This window comes from Scyliorhinus canicula, chromosome 27, assembly GCF_902713615.1.
Source record: "Scyliorhinus canicula chromosome 27, sScyCan1.1, whole genome shotgun sequence".
In the NCBI taxonomy this organism is placed as follows: domain Eukaryota; kingdom Metazoa; phylum Chordata; class Chondrichthyes; order Carcharhiniformes; family Scyliorhinidae; genus Scyliorhinus; species Scyliorhinus canicula.
Window position 1 is genome coordinate 18414881 of NC_052172.1, and position 20415 is coordinate 18435295.

Genomic DNA, 20415 nt, shown 5'->3' on the forward strand with positions numbered 1-20415 from the left:
TCTCTCTCAAAACCTCAGCACCTACCCCTTTGCTTGCATCTCTGTTCACTGCTTTTCAGGTGTCATGTAAATGCAAGATGTCGCTGTTGATAGGCGAACTTAGATATTACGATACAAAGTAAAAGGAGAACATTTTGCTAAACGAAACCGAAAAAGCAAACTAGAGAAAAGAAAGTTAAATGATTGAAAATTTAATTTAAAACTCACACACAATGCAATCGTGTCAAAGTTGCTGACAGTGAGCAGTTTGTACTGAATGTTGTTGCGTGCTTACATAGAATTTACAGCGCAGAAGGAGGCCATTCGGCCCATCGAGTCTGCACCGACTCCTGGAAAGAGCACCCTACCCAAGGTTAACACCTCCACCCTATCCCCATAACCCAGTAACCCCACCCAACACTAAGGGCAACTTTGGACACTAAGGGGCAATTTATCATGGCCAATCCACCTAACCTGCACATCTTTGGACTGTGGGAGAAAACCGGAGCACCCGGAGGAAACCCACACAGACACGGGGAGAACGTGCAGACTCTGCACAGACAGTGACCCAAGCCGGAATCGAACTTGGGACCCTGGTGCCGTATTGCAAGCTTCAAAAGTTGTGAGTTTAGTGATTAAGGGCATTATATCCATTTTCTCGGAAAGTGGGATGTAGTGAGTTGGGGGCTCTTTCTTGAAAGCTGCTGGCTACACGTTGAGCATCGAGGGACGGGGTCCCACGAGCTGAATGCCTTCTTTCCCCCCCCCTTGACTTCTCTTAAACGAACAGCTCTTAAGTTTCTGAACTCAATAACTTGTAAACCACCACCCCCCCGCCAACTTACCATAGAATTTACAGTGCAGAAGGAGGCCATTCGGCCCATTGGGCCTGCACCAGCCCTTGGAAAGAGCACCATACCTAAGCCCATACCTCCACCCTATATTCACACCTCCACTCTATCCCCGTAACCCCACCTAACCTAGTTTGGACACAAAGGGGTAATTTATCATGGCCAATTCACCTAACCTGCAAGTCTTTGGACTGTGGGAGGAAACCAGAGCACCCGGAGGAAACCCACGCAAACACGGGGAGAACGTGCAGACTCCACACAGACAGTGACCCATGCCGGGAATCGAACCTGGGACCCTGGAGCTGTGAAGCAACTGTGCTAAACACTATGCTACCCACTTACCAAAGGAAATAGTTTCTCCCTATCTACCCTACCAACTTCTTTAGTCTCCTTTAGAAACCTCAATTGGATCACCTTTAAACTTCCATACTCAAGGCAATAAAAGCCTAGTCCGTGCAACTTTATTCCTAGCCTATCCTGTGGGACGGACTTACCTGCGATGCCAACCTCGGCTGTTCCCGCCAGACAGAGATCTTCAAACCGAGTGGGGTCAATCTGGTAAACCTGGGATGATTTGGCATTGGGCCTCATCCCACAGCCCTCCTGTACAAATAGGAATGTGACAAGTTTAGAGACCCTCTGGGTTCTGCCATGTTAAGCAAGAGGTCTTAAGATTTAGAATAGTTGGCAAAAAGAACTAGAGTGGAAATGAGTTCTGCACGCGACGCCATTGATTAAGATCTGGAATGCACTGCTTGCAAAGAGAGCATAAACAAGAGTTTCAAAACAGAACTCAGAGGACTGAAGAACCCGGAGCAGCCGTAAATTCAATGATATTCTGTACTTACAAACACAGCCCCTTTCAGCATGTCTGGCACAGTTATCGGAATGAATCCCTGTGGAGATTAAAATCACAGGGCATGAGACAGTACCGAATCCATCTGTTCACACAATTACCAAGTTAGGGGGTCCGTGACAAAATGTGCCAATAATAGTAAAGTTTTTCATGCTTTAACAATTACTTTAAAAAGAAAAATTTAGAGTAACCAATTTTTTTTCCCCCAATTAAGGAGCAATTTAGCCTGGCCAATCCACCTAACCTGCTCATCTTTGGGTTGTGGGGGGGCGAAACCCACGCAGACACGGAGAGAATGTGCAAACTCCACATGGACAGTGACCCAGAGCCGGGATCGAACCTGGGACCTCGGCGCCGTGAGGCAGCAGGGCTAACCCACTGCGCCACCGTGCTGCCCTATGCTTTAACAATTACTATGGCAATCACTCATGTCTTGCGTAGCGGCAATTTCTCCGTCTAATCCCATGGCTATCGAAGACAACGACTGTGTTATGTTCCACAATGATTTTAAACAGCTGGCAGCAGTTTCAAACCCCAGCTTGGAAATGGAAAAATATAATAAATTTCTTTCAAATCTCCTCCAACTATCCGCCATTTTGCGCAGCCCTCTCTGACTCACAAACCGGTTGGTTGAAGGGCAGCACGGTGGCACAGCGGTTAGCATTGCTGTCTCACAGCGCCGAGGTCCCAGGTTCGATCCCGGCTCTGGGTCACTGTCCATGTGCAGTTTGCACATTCTCCCCGTGTCTGCGTGGGTTTCGCCCCCACAACCCAAAGATGTGCAGGGTAGGTGGATTGGCCACGCTAAATTGCCCCTTAATTGGAAAAAAAAATGAACTGGGTACGCTAAATTTTTTTTTTTTTTAAACATATGGGACCAGACTCCACCAGCTTTTATTTTAAAAGCAAGTATATATTTTGTATGAAACTCAGCCAAGCATTCGCCACTTGATCCAGTGATTGGGCTGGGATTAGGCTTGTTGATGATGTCCCGGAAGGACAAGGTGGGGTTAAGCTGTGCCGGGCATCATGGTCAAATAACCACAGTTACCGTCTAGGCTCGCACAGGTTGGCAGACACTTGCTAAAGGCACCACCGGGTGTTGAATGTCCATAAAGCTCTATCCCTTCAGCAGGGGCGGGCTGCGGTCGGGAGAAGACAGCAGAACAAAGGGACACTCAGCGGGGTTCAGACTTCGGGTAGCTCACCTTTCGGAGGAGTTTGCTCATCGTGAACTGCACTAGGGCGAGCTGCAGCTCGCTGCCTGCCCCCCGCAGATAGTACGATCGGTGGCCAGAGACGTGCGAGAGTCGCCTAGCAAGGAGCAAAGGCACACAAATTTATTCCAACATTTAAAATCAAAACCAGCTCTCACATTTGCAGAGGCACTCACCTCGAATACAGAGAAACTGTTTCATCCGGTCGAGGTACTCCACAAGAAGGGGGCAGAACATTAAAAGTACAGCTAGGGATGATGTCGGGAGCACTTTTCACACAAAGGGGATAGAATTCTGAAACTCTCTCTCCCCCCAAAAAAGGCTTTGACTCTAGGGTCCAATTAAAAATTAAGATGGAGATTGACAGATTTGTGTTGGATCAGGGTGACATAGTGGTTAGCACTGGTGCCTCACAGCTCCAGGGACCCGGATTCAATTCCGGCCTTGGGTGACTGTCTGTGTGGAGTCTGCACGTTCTCCCCGTGTCTGCGTGGGTTTCTTCCGGGTGCTCCGGTTTCCTCCCACAGTCCAAAGATGTGCAGGTTAGGTGAATTGGCCACGCTAAGTTGCCCCTAAGTGTCCAAAAGGTTAGGTGGGGTTACTGGTAGGGGACAGCATGGTGGCACAGTGGTTAGCACTCCTGCTTCACAGCGCCGAGGACTCGGATTCGATCCTGGCTCCGGGTCCGTGTGGAGTTTGCACATTCTCCCCGTGTTTGCGTGGGTTTCGCCCCCACAACCCAAAGATGTGCAGGTTAGGTGGATTGGCCACGCTAAATTGCCCCTTATTTCGAAAAGAATGAGGGAGGGGGAGAGGGCGAGAGGGGGGAGAGGGCGAGAGGGGGGAGAGGGGGAGGGGGAGAGAGGGGGAGGGGGAGAGAGGGGGAGGGGGAGAGAGGGGGAGGGGGAGAGAGGGGGAGGGGGAGAGAGGGGGAGGGGGAGAGAGGGGGAGGGGGGAGAGAGGGGGAGGGGGAGAGAGGGGGAGGGGGAGAGAGGGGGAGGGGGAGAGAGGGGGAGGGGGAGAGAGGGGGAGGGGGAGAGAGGGGGAGGAGGAGAGAGGGGGAGGGGAGAGAGGGGGAGGGGGAGAGAGGGGGAGGGGGAGAGAGGGGGAGGGGGAGAGGGGGAGAGAGGGGGAGGGGGAGAGAGGGGGAGGGGGAGAGAGGGGGAGGGGGAGAAAGAGGGAGGGGGGAGAGAGGGAGGGGGGAGAGAGGGAGGGGGGAGAGAGGGAGGGGGGAGAGAGGGGGGAGAGAGGGAGGGGGAGAGAGGGGGGAGGGGGAGAGAGGGGGGAGGGGGAGAGGGGGGAGGGGGAGAGAGGGGAGAGGGGGGAGGGGGAGAGAGGGGGGAGGGGGAGGAGGAGGGGGGAGGGGGAGGAGGAGGGGGGAGGGGGAGGAGGAGGGGGGAGGGGGAGGAGGAGGGGGGAGGGGGAGGAGGAGGGGGGAGGAGGAGGGGGGGAGGGGGAGAGGGGGAGGGGGAGGAGGAGGGGGAGAGGGAGGGGGGAGAGGGGGGGGAGAGGGGGAGGGGGGGGAGGGGGAGGGGAGAGAGGGAGGGGGAGAGAGGGAGGGGGAGAGAGGGAGGGGGAGAGAAGGAGGGGGGAGAGGGAGGGGGGGAGAGAGGGGGGAGAGGGAGGGGGGAGAGAGGGGGGAGAGGGAGGGGGGGAGAGAGAGGGGGAGAGAGGGAGGGGGGGAGAGGGAGGGGGAGAGAGGGAGGGGGAGAGAGGGAGGGGGAGAGAGGGAGGGGGAGGGGGAGAGAGGGAGGGGGAGAGAGGGAGGGGGAGAGAGGGAGGGGGAGAGAGGGAGGGGGAGAGAGGGAGGGGAGAGAGGGAGGGGGAGAGAGGGAGGGGGAAAGAGAGGGAGGGGGGAGAGAGGGAGGGGGAGAGAGGGAGGGGGAGAGAGGGAGGGAGAGAGAGGGAGGGAGAGAGAGGGAGAGGGAGAGAGGGAGGGGGAGAGAGGGAGGGGGAGGGAGAGAGAGAGGGGGAGAGAGAGAGGGGGAGAGAGAGAGGGGGAGAGAGAGAGGGGGAGAGAGGGAGGGGGAGAGAGGGAGGGGGAGAGAGAGGGGGAGAGAGAGAGGGGGAGAGAGAGAGGGGGAGAGAGGGAGGGGGAGAGGGGGAGAGAGAGAGGGGGAGAGAGAGAGGGGGAGAGGGGGAGAGAGAGAGAGAGAGAGAGAGAGAGAGAGAGAGAGGCGATGCCTGTACAACCAGTCTCCAGCTGTTGGGAAAAGGCAAGAAACCCTGGGCACAATAGGAGAGGGGAGACAGTGCCATCTTGTGACTGCCTCTAGTCAAATCCAGGAGGCCTCTTACCTCAGGAAGAGCAAATGCATTAGCTGTCCCATTAGGAAAGCGCCTGTATCTTTCGGTTTGAAGGGCAAGCCATTCTCTCTCAAAACAAATGAACTCAAACACCTGAAACGGTGAGAAACCCACAAACCAGTCCTGCTTAATTATGAGGGGCATAGACAGAGTGGATAGTCAGAGGCTTTTTCCCAGGGTAGAGGGGTCAATTACTAGGGGGCATAAGTTTAAGGTGCGAGGGGCAAGGTTTAGAGGAGATGTACGAAGCAGGTTTTTTACACAGAGGGTAGTGGGTGCCTGGAACTCGCTGCCGGAGGAGGTGGTGGAAGCAGGGACGATAGTGACATTTAAGGGGCATCTTGACAAATACATGAATAGGATGGGAATAGAGGGATACGGACCCCGGAAGTGTAGGAGATTTTAGTTTAGACGGGCAGCATGGTCGGCACAGGCTTGACGGGCCGAAGGGCCTGTTCCTGTGCTGTACTTTTCTTTGTTCTTTGTTAACAATCTGCTGTAACGGGTCTTCAAATTGAGTGTCATCGTCAGCTCCAGGATAGTGAAGAGTGGGAACAATGGACAGAACTGCCAGCGAGAACTGGCAGGCGCACCAACAATGCACGCACCTGAGCCGTGGGGGCTCCATTTCATTCTTCCCGTTGCCGTTTGACAGTCAATGGGGAGGAAGCTCTAACAATACAACGCCTCGGAGAGGCGGACTCATCGCCAGCAGAGTACGTACCCACTCGCAGGCAATGGGGTCACACTCTCAGGATGGGGAAGGGTGAATAGTATTGGACAGAGATAGAACATAGAAAAATACAGCACAGCACAGGCCCTTCGGCCCACGATGTTGTGCCGAACCTTTGTCCTAGATTAATCATAGATTATTATAGAATTTACAGTGCAGAAGGAGGCCACTGGGCCCATCGAGTCTGCACCGGCTCCTGGAAAGAGCACCCTACCCAAGGTCAACACCTCCACCCTATCCCCATAACCCAGTAACCCCCACCCAACACTAAGGGCAATTTTGGACACTAAGGGCAATTTATCACGGCCAATCCACCTAACCTGCACATCTTTGGACTGTGGGAGGAAACCGGAGTACCCGGAGGAAACCCACGCACACACGGGGAGGATGTGCAGACTCCGCACAGACAGTGACCCAAGCCAGGAATCGAACCTGGGACCCTGAAGCTGTGAAGCAATTGTGCTAACCACTGTGCTACCATGCTGCCCTTAAGAACAAATTAATCTATACTCCATTATTCTACCATAATCCATGTACCTATCCAATAGCCGCTTGAAGGTCCTCAAGACATTTCTTGACTCAAAGAGGGTCGGAGGTTTCTACCCCAGAGAGAAAGGAAGACTTGAGGTTATACAGCGTTTTCAACAGCACTGAATCTCAAAGCACTTTAAAGCTAACGCAGTACTTTTTGCGGTTAAGGTCCAGCTATGTAGGGCACTGGTGAGATATTGTGTACAATTTGGGTCACTGAATCCTTGAAAAACCAGGGGAAATTGACCAGGAGAAATGTCTTGCATCCACCACAGGCTAAGCATCAGACAAGGTTACAGATGCAAAATAATGATGCCAAAAATCAAAAAGCAACAGTGGTGCAGTGTGACATTTTAAGGCTGTTAGAACTGCCCCTCTGATGGACCTCAGCAGCCTTCAGAAGCTCCAATTGCATGGGCGCCCCTTTTTAAAGTTATTCTTTTCATGGGGTGTAATTCTCGCTGGTGGAACTAGCACATCGTCGTCCATCCTTAATTACCCCTCGAGGAGGTGGTGGGGAGCTGCCTCCTTGAACCGCTGCAGCCAATGGGCTGTTAGGGAGGGAGTTCCAGGGTTTTGACCCAGTGACAGTGAAGGAACGGCCGATATGTTTCCAAGTCATTGACTGGCACTTGCGCGATGCAGTGGCCTTAAAGGTGCAGGCGACATTAGCAGCTAAGCATAGGAACCAGGCTCTGGACACATTGCGAGTATCATAGAATCACAGAAGTTGCAGTGCAGAAGGAGGCCACTCGGTCCATCGAGTCTGCACCGGCTCTTGGAAAGAGCACCCTACCCAAGCCCACAACCTTCACCCTATCCCCATAACCCAGTAATGCCAGAGGAGTTAATGGGACACCACCTTGCTCACTGAAGTACACGTCAGTCCATGAGGGTTTAGTGGGTCTCCGACCTGCCTGGTGCAGGCCTATACAGACCAAGGTCCTAAAGCATTCCGGAGAATGCATCACTGGCATCTCGAAAGGGAAAGAAGTAATATTCCACACCTGCCACCTTAATGCCAGTGCTCCCAGTTTAACCATCTAAATATCAACTATGGTCTTAGTTCAGGTCTCAGTTGGGAATGTAGGAACATGGTGTATAATTACAATAGAGGACAGTGGAAAGCTTGGAATTAACAGTAACATTAAATTCCGATTTCAGGAGTCGAGTACCAAACAGCCAAGATAGGATTCCAGTGGATCAAATTTCTTCCTGCTTAATCCGAACCATTTGGAATTTCTTTTTTTTCCAATTAAGGGGCAATTTAGCATGTCCAGTTCACCTACCTGCACATCTTTGGGTTGCAAGACCTACGCAGACACGGGGAGAATATGCAAACTCCACACGGACAGTGATCCGGGGCCGGGATCGAACCCGGGTCCTCAGCGCCGTGAGGCAGCAGTGCTAACCACTGCGTCACCGTGCTGCCCCACCATTTGGAATTTCAATGTTGCAATCCCATTCACTGTCAAGGTGCAATCCCAATGGATCAACCACTTTTCCATTCACTCCCAATGGAATGAATCCCTTCCCGTTCACTCCCACCGTGTAAAATCCCCTTTTGACTCCTGATACAAATCGGTTATTATCCACTCTGTCAATCCACTGAAAACGAAAGCACAAATGTTTGGATGTCTCTCTGCGGAGTTTTATCTCGTTCTACCATTGCACCTTGACGGAGACCAGGATTTGGAAGCATCCCACCTTACCGTTGTCGAATTATGTCCAAGTCTTCACCAATTTGCAAGTGGCCCTTGGGTTTAAAATCAAACACTAGAAGATAAAGGAGGAAGGAAAAAGTCAGCAGACCTGTGCGATTTCAGACACAAATTAAAAGGGAAGGCTTTTCCAGGATTGGCAGACCTTCCCAGCACTGCTCACGCGTGGCCTGACATTCATCTCCCCAGCTCCCGTAAGAACCGTAAGCACATCTCGCGGACATCAGAGCAATTGTGTTACAGCAATTGTGTCACTGTCCCATCAGGAAGTCTGGGTTGCTGTGGCACCTTTACCTGCCGGAGCTATGAATAGCGATGGTGGAAGCGCTATCTTCCTTTCCATCACAGGGCGAACCACGGCTCTCTCCTTCTCTTACCTCCTGCCTTTGGCGCGTTGGAAGGAATTGGAGGTTGCGTTATGGATGCACCTTTCTTGGCCGTCAAGTCCTGGGGGTTGGACTCGAACACGGAGCACCAGGCTCGGAGGCAGGGGCGCCAACCCACTCCGCCACAAGACCTCAATTCGGAGCACGTGTTAATTGCCGAGGTCAACTGGAAGTCGGTAAAATATTTGCAAATCTCGGGCTCTGGGTCAGAAGCTCCAAAATTGGAAGGAGCAAAATAGTTTGAAACTCTCACCCGTTCTTTTGTTACCTCCAGACATGTCTGCTCTCTTCTGGTCAGCCTCTCTTACCCTACCCTCCAAAGGGTCATCCAAAACTCTGCTGCGTGCGTCCCAGCCAGCACCAAGTCCCATTCACCCATCGCTCCTGTGTTCAGACCTATGCTGGCCCCTGGCGAACCAATGCCCCGATTTAAAAATTCTCATCACTGCTGTCAAATCCCTGAAATAGTGGCCTCGCTCCTCCCCACCGCCGTAATGTCCTCCACCCCACCACATCTCTCAGAGTTCAAGGATTCTGGCACCGGGACCATTCCTGGCTTTAAACACTCCACAACCGAAGCTCAGGCCTTCAGCTGCCTTGGCCCCATACTGGAAAACACCCTCCCTAAACCTCTTTAATCCTGAAGACCTACCCTCTTGGAGCAGGTTTCTGGTCACCTGCCCGAATATCTCCTTACGCAGCTCCATGCTCAATTCTACTTGATAACATTGCGGTGCAGCCTTGCGAAATTTCACTTTGTTAATGGTGTTCATTAAGTACATTCCATATACTGCAGGTATTGATGGGCAGCGCAGTGGTTAGCACTGTTGCTTCAAAGCGCCAGGGACCCGAGTTCGATTCCCGGCTTGGGTCACTGTCTGTGCGGAGTCTGCACGTTCTCCCCGTGTCTGCGTGGGTTTCCTCCGGGCGCTCCGGTTTCCTCCCACAAGCCCCGAAAGACGTGCTTGTTAGGTGAATTGGACATTCTGAATTCTCCCTCTGTGTACCCGAACAGGCGCCGGAGTGTGGCGACTAGGGGCTTTTCACAGTAACTTCATTGCAGCGAAGCCTACTTCATAGAATTTACAGTACAGGAGGCCATTCGACCCATCGAGCCTGCACTGGCCCTTGGAAAGAGCACCGTACTTAAGACCACACCTCCACCCTATCCCCGTAACCCAGTAACCCCACCTCACCTTTTTGGACACCAAGGTCAATTTAGCACGGCCAATCCACCTAACCTGCACAACTTTGGACTGTGGGAGGAAACGGGAGCACCTGGAGGAAACCCACGCAGACCCGGGCAGAGAGTTCAAACTCCGGACAGACAGTTGTGACACCAATGAAGATTATTAACTAAAGGATTCTCACCTGGTTTATCACCAATTGTTTCAACTACGCGCGCCTGGCTTTCATCACCTACGGGCTTCAATGAAAGAGAGAACAGGTTAGCGGCAAAAGAAACCGATGTGAACCAGACCTAGTCAGGAAAGGGAGAGGAAAGACACGCACATCAATACAAAATAATTCTTACCACACTTGGATGAGTCCAGTTGGGTAGCTTCAAAGCTTTCAGATAGAAGTGTTCATCCAACTGGCTCTCTTGTTGATAGAGGACATTTAATTCCAGGCGAATTTCCTTTCCTCGATCTCGGAGCCTCGAGAAGTCAGGGTGCTGTTTTCAAGACAGAATGCAGAAGAATTACATCTCTAAAAACATCCTTCCCTTTCCGGCAATCTGCGTCATCTTATTAATCAATTTTGTTTTTCAAATTCATCTTGCAATCTGAAGTTCCATCACAGGTTCACCGAGTGCTCAGTACAGGCAGAAAATCAGGATTACATGTCGGCCCCTTCTAATGTCAGCCGTGGATCACGTTAGCGCTAGTTCCTCCCGAGTCAGCAGGTTGAGGGTTCAAGGACACACACACACACACAAGCTCGGGCACAAAGGTTGACTAGTGCAGTACTGAGGGAGTGCCGCACTGTCGGAAATGCCGCCTTCTTGACGATGTGCCTGCCATCTCAGACAGGCTTAAAAGATCCCACGGCCTAATTTCAAACGAAGAGCAGGGGGGTTCCCCTCAGTATCCAATTCCCTCTTTGAGAATCACAAGTGATGTGGTTGGTGAGCTCAGTTGGCTGCACTGTGGTGCAGGATATCGGCAGTAGCACAGATTCAATCCCTCCCGTGCTGGCCCTGATAGATTGTGGAGGCTTGCCTCTTTGCCTCACCCCACACTGGTGCCCCTCATGTTATATAACTAATTGTCCCTCTCTAACGGAGAATGATTCTTTTGAGGTACAACAAATCACAATTACCATATAGAAAACATAGCAACTGCATAGTATTTATGAGGACCACACAATCTTCTGTCTTAACTGCATATCAATTAGGTGCTAATTGTCTTCGTGTGGTGAGTATTAATTGGGGACTCACCCATAACAGAATCCCTGCACTGCCGAAGGAGGCCATTCGGCCCATCGAGTCTGCACCGACCCTCTGAAAGAGCACCCAAACTAGGCCTGTGCACCCATCCTATTCCCGTAACTCCGCCTAACTGTTGGACACTAAGGGGCAATTTAGCACGGCCAATCCACCTAACCTGCGCATCTTTGGACTGTGGGAGGAAACCGGAGGAAACCCACGCACACACGGGGAGAACGTGCAGACTCCGCCCAGACAGTCACCCGAGGTCAGAGTTGAACCAGGGTCTTGGCGCTGTGAGGCAGCAGTGCTAACCACTGTGCCATCCATGGCTTATATATATTGTGAGGAGCAAACGGAAAGTTAGTTTTTCCCCCCCACTGTGGGAAGTGCGTCATATGCCCTGTGTCTTTGTAAATAAATACTTGTAAGTGATTAAAGACTGGGCTCCAGTGTCCTATCCCTTTGCCACTCGGTGTTACGAGTGTGGGACCTTGGGTGGTTTAAGGAACAGAGTTGCTGAGATGGGCGTTGCGTCGCTGGTCTGTTCTGGAACACTCAGTCCGAGTGGAACAATCTTCGAAGGACATCGGAAGGTTCAATCTCGCGGGCAGGAGAAGTGAGCCGGCCAAAATCAGGAGGTGCGACTTAAATTTTGAATTGCTACCCATCTGCCAGATGTGGGCCTCGCTGGCTGGGCCAACATTTATTGCCCATCCTTAATTGCCCTCGAACGGAGTGGCTTCCTAGGCCATTTCAGAGGGGGTGTAAGAATCAACCACATTGCTGTGGATCTGTAGTGACATGTGGACCGTGGCAGATTTCCTTCCTGAAAGGGCATGAGTGAACCGGAGGTTTTGTTTTTCCAACAATCGGCAATGGTTTCATGTTTACCATAAATTTAATTCCAGAATTTATTGGTGCGATTCGAACCCAGATCCCCAGAACATTACCTCTGGTCTCTGGATCACTAGTCCAGTGACAGTACCACTGTCTCCCCAACTGGACTGATAATCCAGGGGACAGAAGTTCAAATCCCATGACAGCAGCTATGGGATTTAAATGCAAGTGTCCCAGCTGGGGCTGTCACTCCTGTCGATTAGGTTATTTTATCGATCATTTGTTTTATTTTAAAAGAGAATAGAAAAAGAGACAGCTGGGACACAGGGGGCTGGTTTAGCACACTGGGCTAAATCGCTGGGTTTTGCAGCAGACCAAGGCAGGCCAGCAGCACGGTTCAATTCCCGTACCAGCCTCCCCGAACAGGCGCCGGAATGTGGCGACTAGGGGCTTTTCACAGTAACTTCATTGAAGCCTACTCGTGACAATAAGCGATTTTCATTTTTCATCAGTTGCTAGTAGGCAGAGATCTGTGAATAAACCTATTACCTACAAAAGGATCCATGTCTATTTTCATACTTCACCATCTGGCTTAAATCCAATAACATATTAGTAGCCTGTTAAGTGGTGTTTGATCTATGCCGCTTTTAGTTTGCTTGCTATGGTAAAAGTCTTAAAGTGAGAATTTTCTCCGTTTGGTCACCGGGCAATTCATCAATTTAAAAACAAAAGTTATTGGTCTGAAAGGGGATCGTAACAGTGGCTATCAGAGTTTTCACATCCTAGACTAGATTCGATTCCCTCAGGGGTTGGAGTAGAATTTTCCAAATTATTCACCTCCCTATTTGACCTGCCCTTTTAATGTAGGACTTCAGCCTCTTCCATAAGATCATGCGGTTAAGATGAGGTGAAGAGTGATGGATACAACCTAATGGAGATCAGAGGCTTCTTTATTCTTCATATGCTTAATGGAGACACTCAATAGACAGCCGAGCCAGTCTTGACTGATGAGAGAGGTCGTACTTACTGATTGAAGAGCTTCCTTATTGTGCTTGTCCTGTAAACAAAGCAAACGATTCAAAATGTTTTACCTCTGTTAAAAGTAAAAAAAGATGGAGAATGTTTACTTTGATAACATTTCCACTCTGTCTGAGTTTCTTTTCCTTGCACACAGCGCTCAGAAACACAAATCCAGGTCATAGAATCCCGACAGTGCAGGAGACCACTATTCAGCCCATCGAGTCTGCACCGACCCTTCTGAAGAGCACCCTACCTAGGCCCAATTCCCTGCCCCATCCCCATAACCCCACCCAACCTCTGGACATTAAGTGGCAATTTAGCACGTCCAATCCAGCTAACCTGCACGTCTTCGGACTGTGGGAGGAAACTGGAGCACCTGGAGGAAACCCACGCAGACAAGGGGAGAACGTGCAGACTCCGCACAGACACCCGAGGCCGGAATCAAACCCGGGTCCCTGGCGCTGTGAGGCAGCAGTGCTAACCACTGTGCCATCCTAGATCATCCCATAATTTTACCACACCCAGCCAGCTTCCCTGCAGAAATCCATAACCGGACTTCAAATCGCTAAAAGACAAATCAATAAAAAACACACAGGTAAAGGTTTTGGTTTACTTGAATCGAGTGAACATGTTTTCTCCCAATGACACCTCGGTGTCAGCTGAGGCTCAGTGGGTGACATTCTTGCCTCCAGGTCTGGGTGGGGGGGGGGGGGGGGGGGTTCGTAGGTACAAGCCCCCCTCTAAAAATGTGGCCACAAATTTGATGCTGACACCCCAGTCTGCTCTCTCAGATGGATGTAAAAGATCACATTACGCTATTGCAAAGATGAGCTGGGGATTCCACCCCGCCTCCCTTGGTCTTGGAGTCAATTTTATCTCTCAACCACACTCACAAATGGTAAGGTTATTATCTTATTGCTGTGTGTGGAAGCTTGTTGCACACAAACTGGATGCCCTGGTTCATGTATTCCAACAGTGGCTACACTTCAGAAGTAGATAGTTGCGAGAGCCCAGCTGGTAACACACTCGCCTCTTCAGGCAAAACCTCCTGGGCCGAGAACAGAAATCAAGATTGACACACCAGTGCAATACTGAGGGAGTACTGCACTCCCAGAGATGCCATCCTACAGGTGAGAGGTTAGACGAGGCTCCATGTAGCCTCTCAGGGTTAAAGAGGGGAACAGTAACACAGAAGGGCAGCGCATTTACTTCAGCGGCTTTTCCCCGGCGGCTTTTCAAAAATGCCGGTTATGATTCCGGGCACCTCATTGGCGGGCCGCATAAAAACCTTTGTCGGGCCGCATGCGGCCCTCGGGCCGTAGTTTGCCCACTCCTGGTCTAGTCGTTATCACACTGCTGTTTATGGGAGCTTGCTGTGTGCAAATTGGTTATCGTATTTCTGACATAACAACAGTGACTACAGTTCAAACGATTATTTTGTTGGGTCGTAAAGACATTTCAGTTATCATTATGCAATCATTTTGGTAGAATTTATTTCTTACTCACCAGGAGGGCTTTGATTGAATCACTGATTTGCCTTTTCTCGTTCTCCAGCTTCTCTATTTCCTCCTTCGCTTTCATCAACTGTTTCCACGTGGACACCTATTGGGGAGGAATAACTGGAAACAGTAAATAAGGTGGAATCAGTGTGCTGTTCTCGAAGCACTCCAACAAAATTTCAAGACAGGAAAGCTTTTATGATAGAAGTACATTCTGCATCGTCTTTTGTGCTATTCCTGACATTTCCACAGGAACGCTCTAAAATCCTTGTTTCCTAGCAAAGTTTTTCATTCCACATTCCTAGATTACTGCCAATAGGGCTGCACAGTAGCACAGTGGTTAGCACCGTTGCTTCACAGCACCTGGATCCCAGGTTCGATTCCCACCTGGGTCATTGTCTGTGCGGAGTCTGCATGTTCTCCCTGTGTCTGCGTGGGTTATTCCTGGTTCTCCGGTTTCCTCCCACAAGCCCCAAAAGACTGGTGAACTGGACATTCTGAATTCTCCCTCAGTGTACCCAAACAGGCGCCGGAGCGTTAAGTATATTCAACAATGGAGCATCCACAACCCTCTGGGGCAGATAATTTCAAAGATTCACAAATCTTTTGAGTGAAGCAATTTCTCCTCATATATAGCCCTGAATGATCTGCTCCTTATGTTGTGGCTCCGTGTTTAACATTCCCCAATCGGGGAAAACAATTGCTCAGCCTTATCAAACCCCTTCAGGATTGTGAATATTTCAATGAGATCACCTCATATACTTCTGAACTCCAGAGAATATAGACCCAATGTTCTCAGTCTCTAACCACAGGGCAACCCCTCAGCCCAGGGAATAATCTAGTGAACCTTTGCTGTTCTAACTCCAATGCAAGCATCTTTTCTTAAATGTGGAGGCCAGTACTACACAGTATTCCAAATGGGGACTCATCAAAACAACCAGTCTGACAATATTGAGAGACAGCTGCTGGTGAGATAAAACTGTGTGTCGCCAGCATACATGTGAAACCTAGCACTGTTTGCATGCCTTTACAGAGGTGCATGGTTGCACAGAGGGGCATGGTGGCACAGTGGTTAGCACTGCTGTCTTAGAGGGACCTGGGTTCAATTCAGGCCTCTGGTGCTCTGGTTTCCTCCCACAGTCCAAAGACGTGCTGGTTATAGAATCATAGAATCCCTACAGTGCAGAAGGAGGTCATTTGGCCCATTGAGTCTGCACCGACCGTCTGGAAGAGTACCCTGCCAAAGTCCAAACCCCTGCCATATTTAGCATGCACATCTTTGGACTATGGGAGGAAACCCACGCAGACGGGGACAGCGTGCAGACTCCACACAGACAGTTGCCGAGGCCGGAATCGAACCCGGGACCCTGGAGCTCTGATGCAACAGTGCCGACCATAGTGCCACTGTGCTGTCAGGTGGACTGGCCATGATAAATTGCCTGTTAGTATCCCAAGGTGTGCAGTTTAAATAGGGTTACGGGGATAGAGCAGGTGAGTTGGCCTAGGTAGGGAGCTCTTTCAGAGGGGCGACGATGGGCCGAATGGCCTCCTTCTGCCCTGCAGGGATTCTGTGATTCAGATGGGAAATTGGGAGGGGGTTGGGTAAGGACACACGGGAAGGTGAGGAGAAAGGCGAGGTGAACTTACGATGTCAACCACATCCTCTCTGGTCAGCTCCCCCTTGCGATTCTGCACATTGTCCAGCACAGCCCGGGTGTGGCCGCAGACCAGCCCCATGTCCAGCTGGGGTCTGTCCGAGTACCCGTCCCTCACGTGCTGGTACAGGCTGCTTCTGCTGCAGTGGCCCCGTGGGAAGGCACGGCCGGCGGAGACCTCCAATCGGGCCAGAGCCCGGAGGACAGGAGCCGGACATCGAACCCAGCCTCTCAATGCCGCCCTCCACCAGGGCGCCGCCATCTTGCCGACCTCTGCACTCCGCTCTCCCGGCGACGTCACGGGCCGCCCGCCAATTGGAGAGGACGTCCCGCGATGACGTAACGACGTGAGGTGGGCTGGGCAGCCTGGGCTCCCCTGTCACGTGCCGGGGGACCCAGCCCAACTCTCTGCAGGATAACCTCCAGGGACTGTTTCACGTCAAAGACCTTCTTTTAAAGAGTCTGTGGAACTATTTCCCATCGCTTATCAACGAGTTAGTTTAATATATTATTAGCCTAGGATCATGGAATGAACACAGCACAGAAGGAGGCCATTCAGCCCATCACATCAAGGCTAGCCCCCTGGAAGAGGAACTCACCTGGTCGCAGTTCCTCTGCCTTATCCCCATACCCCAGCAAATCTTTTGCTCTCTGGAAGGGAGGGACTTAGAGTCAGGCTTGGGAGGGATGGGGATCCGGTGCGGCTGGGGGTGGGTGAAATCCATGGGGCGGGGGGAGTTTGGGAATAACCTGGGGGTTGTGCAGTCGGGGGTGGGGTATCATATCATGTACAGGACCTACGGTATGGAAATGATTATCTCCCCCTTGGTTCTCACGGAGTACATGCTCTCCTGCTGAGGGGCAGGGTAACTCCATTCAGCTATGTATCAAAGATCGGCCAGTAAGGAACCTCTGAGAGGGGTGCCCCTGTGCAGCTTTGGGGTACCTCCCCAAATCCAACACTGGGGAGCTAGGAGGTTACGGGCCATTAATAATCAGAATGCACTGCCTAAAGAGTGAGGTGAAGATCATCTCAATCGATGAACTCTAAAGGAATCTGAAACGGAAGAACCTGCATGTTTACAAGGAGAAGGAAGGGGAACAACACAGGGTTAATTGCCTACTTGGGAGAGTTGGTGTCGACATATCGGGCAGAATGGCATTTGGTCCATAGCCTTGTGTGCTGGGGCGTTTCAAGTGCTGATCAAAATGCTTTTCAAATGTGAGCATTCCCGCCTCTACCACCCTTCAGGCAGCGAGTTCCAGATTCCCACCGCCCTCTAGGTGAAAATGTTTTTCCTCACATCCCCTCTAAACCTCCTGCCCATTACCTTAAATCTATGCCCTCTGGTTATTGACCACTCTTCCAGGGGAAAGGTTCTTATCCACCCTATCTATACCCCGTGTAATTTTATACACCTCAATCAGGTTCCCCCTCAGTCTTTTTTGCTCCAGGGAAAACAACCCCAGCCTATCCAGTCTCTCTTGATAGCTGAAACGCTCCAGCCCAGGTAACATCCTGGTGAATCTCCTCTGCATCCTCTCCAATGCAATCACTTCCTTCCTATTGTGTGGCGACCAGAACTACATACAGTATTCCAGCTGTGGCCTAACCAGCGTTTTATACAGCTCCATCATAACCTCTCTGCTCTTATATTCTACGCTTTGGCTAATGAAGGCAAGTATCCTATATGCCTTCTTATCCACCTTATCTACCTGACCTGTGTAGTGGTATTGTCACTGGACTAGTGATCCAGAGACCAAAAACAGAAAACACTGGACAATCTCAGCAGGTCTGACAGTAAGAGAGAAGGGAGTGAATATTTTGAGTCCAGATGACTCTTTGCCAAAGAGGTCTCTTACTACAGAGACCCAGGGTACTGCTCTAGGGGGCTGGGTTCAAATCCCAGTGCAGCAGAGGATGAAATTTGAATGCCAATTTTAAAAAATCGGGAATTGAAAGTCTGAATGGCGGAGCAGACTTGATGGGCTGAATGGCCAAATTCTGCTCCCATGCCTTATGGTCATAGAAACCCATCTGGTTCACTTGAAGGAAATCTGCCGTCCTTAACCCGGCTTGGCCTACATGCGACTCCAGACCCACAGCAATGTGGCTGACTCTTAAAACACCCTCTGAAAAGGCCTAGCGAGATACTCAGTTCAAGGGCAATGGGGGATGGATTGGATGGATTCGTTTATTATCACGTGTACCAAGATACAGTGAAAAGTATTTTTCTGCGAGCAGCTCAACAGATCATAAAGTACATGAAAAGAAAAGGAAATAAAAGAAAATACAGAATAGGGCAACACAGGGTACACAATGTAACTAGATAACGCCGGCATCGAGTGAAGCCTACAGGGGTGTAGTGTTAATGAGGTCAGTCCATAAGAGGGTCATTTAGGAGTCTGGTAACAGTGGGGAAGAAGCTGTTTCTGGGTTTGTTTGTGCGTGTTCTCAGACGTTTGTATCTCCTGCCCGATGGAAGAAGCTGGAAGAGTAAGTAAGCCGGGTGGGAGGGGTCTTTGATTATGCTGCTCACTTTGGAAAGTGTAGATGGAGTCAATGGATGGGAGGCAGGTTTGTGTGATGGACTGAGCTGTGTTCACAACCCTCTGAAGTTTCTTGCGGTCTTGGGCCGAGCAGTTGCCATACCAGGCTGTGATGCAGCCAGATAGGATGCTTTCTATGGTGCATCTGTAAAAGGTAGTAAGAGTTAATGAGGACATGCCAAATTTCCTTAGTTTCCTGAGGAAATATAGGCGCTGTTGTGCTTTCTTGGTGGTAGCGTCGACATTGGTGGACCAGGACAGGTTTTTGGAGATGTGTACCCCTAGGAATTTGAAACTGCTAACCATCTCCACCTCGGCTCTGTTGATGCTGACAGGGGTGTGTACAGTACTTTGCTTCCTGAAGTCAATGACCAGCTCTTTCGTTTTGCTGGCATTGAGGGAGAGATTGGGCAACAAATGCCAACACTCACGCACAATGAATTAATTTTTTAAAAGCACGCAATGCATTAAGCTGACAACAACAGAGGGATAGCTGTAAAGGGACCAGGCCATACAAAAGAGGAAGAGTTGGTTTGCTTCATTTACAGCACAAGTGGCAAGTTACATTAGTGCCATATACGTGCCAGGTAATGCCCATCTCCTACAAAAGAGGATCTAACCATCGCACCTTGATATTCAAAGGCATTAACATCGCTGAATCCCCACAATCAAAACCCTGGGGGGGTTACCATTGATCAGAAACTGAACTGGACTAATTTATACCGTGGCTACCAGGACAGGTCAAAGGCTAGGAATACTACGGCGAGTAACTGACCTCCTGACTCCCCGAAGCCTGTCCACCATCTACAAGGCACTAGTCAGGAGTGTGATGGAATACTCTCCACTTGCCTGGATGAGCGCAGCTCGAACAACACTCAAGAAGCTCAATACCATCCAGGACAAAGCAGCCCCGCTTGATTGCTCCCCTTTCCACAAACATTCACTCCCTCCACCACCGACAAACAGTGGAGGCCGTATGTACCATCTACAAGATGCACTGCAGTGACTCACCAAGGCTCCTTAAACAGCACCTTCCAAACCCCCAACCACTACCATCTAGAAGGACAAGAGCAGCAAATCATAGAACTTACAGTGCAGAAGGAGGCCATTTAGCCCATCAGGTCCGCACCGGCCCTTGGAAAGAGCACCCCACGCCTCCACCCTATCCCCGCAACCCCACCTAACCTTTTTTGGACCCTAAGGCACAATTCATCATTTACCACCTACCCTGCACACGTTTGGACTGTGGGAGGAAAGCGGAGCACCCGGAGACAGGGGGAGAACGTGCAGACTCCGCACAGACAGAGACCCAAGCCGGGAATCGAACCTGGGACCCTGGAGCCGTGAGACAACAGTGCTAACCACTGTGCTACCGACTTGGAAATATATCGGCTGTTCCTTCACTGTGGCTGAGTCAAGATCCTGGAACTCCCTAACAGCCCAGTGGGTGGACCTACACCTCCGGGACTGCTGCGGTTCAAGAAGGCGGCTCGCCACCACCTTCTGAAGGGCAACCAGGGACGGGCAATAAATGCTGAGATGCCCACATCTCATAAGTGAATAAAAAAAACATAAACTCAGATTTTAAAGTCAATGGTCCTACATTTGGTTAGTGACAGTAACGTCCTTCAAATATCCCTGGCTGCTTATTGCCTAGAGGGAAGATTTTGAACAAATCATTTCAAATGAAAGTAGTTTCAGGGATAAGGGTTTACTGCATTGTTTTCTTTGGGGGGGGGGGGGGTGATTGAGGAGCCCAGGGCGACGGGGTTTCAGGGAAGGAAGTGACGCAAGGGGGCGGGGTTTCAGGGGAGGAAGTGACGCAAGAGGGCGGGGTTTCAG

The 20415-nt window shown here is 50.8% G+C and overlaps 1 protein-coding gene across 3 annotated transcripts in view; it reads right to left on the reverse strand.

The window, feature by feature from the left end:
* Positions 1-20301, reverse strand: part of sars2 (seryl-tRNA synthetase 2, mitochondrial) — a 34733-nt gene extending 14432 nt beyond the window's left edge. The window contains exons 1-9 of one of the 3 annotated variants that reach the window (XM_038786161.1): positions 20177-20301; positions 14376-14488; positions 12877-12906; positions 10116-10256; positions 9953-10007; positions 8187-8250; positions 2895-3000; positions 1679-1726; positions 1325-1433 (exon numbers count right to left, since the gene is read on the reverse strand). In XM_038786161.1, coding sequence (XP_038642089.1) covers positions 1325-1433; positions 1679-1726; positions 2895-3000; positions 8187-8250; positions 9953-10007; positions 10116-10256; positions 12877-12906; positions 14376-14450 — 628 coding nt within the window. In that variant the 5' untranslated portion in view covers positions 14451-14488; positions 20177-20301. Of the gene's footprint in view, positions 1-1324; positions 1434-1678; positions 1727-2894; positions 3001-8186; positions 8251-9952; positions 10008-10115; positions 10257-12876; positions 12907-14375; positions 14489-16015; positions 16320-20176 lie in introns of those variants that run through there. The other 2 variants (XM_038786160.1, XM_038786162.1) reach the window with 2 other exon arrangements.
* Between the last annotated feature and the right edge of the window lie 114 nt (positions 20302-20415).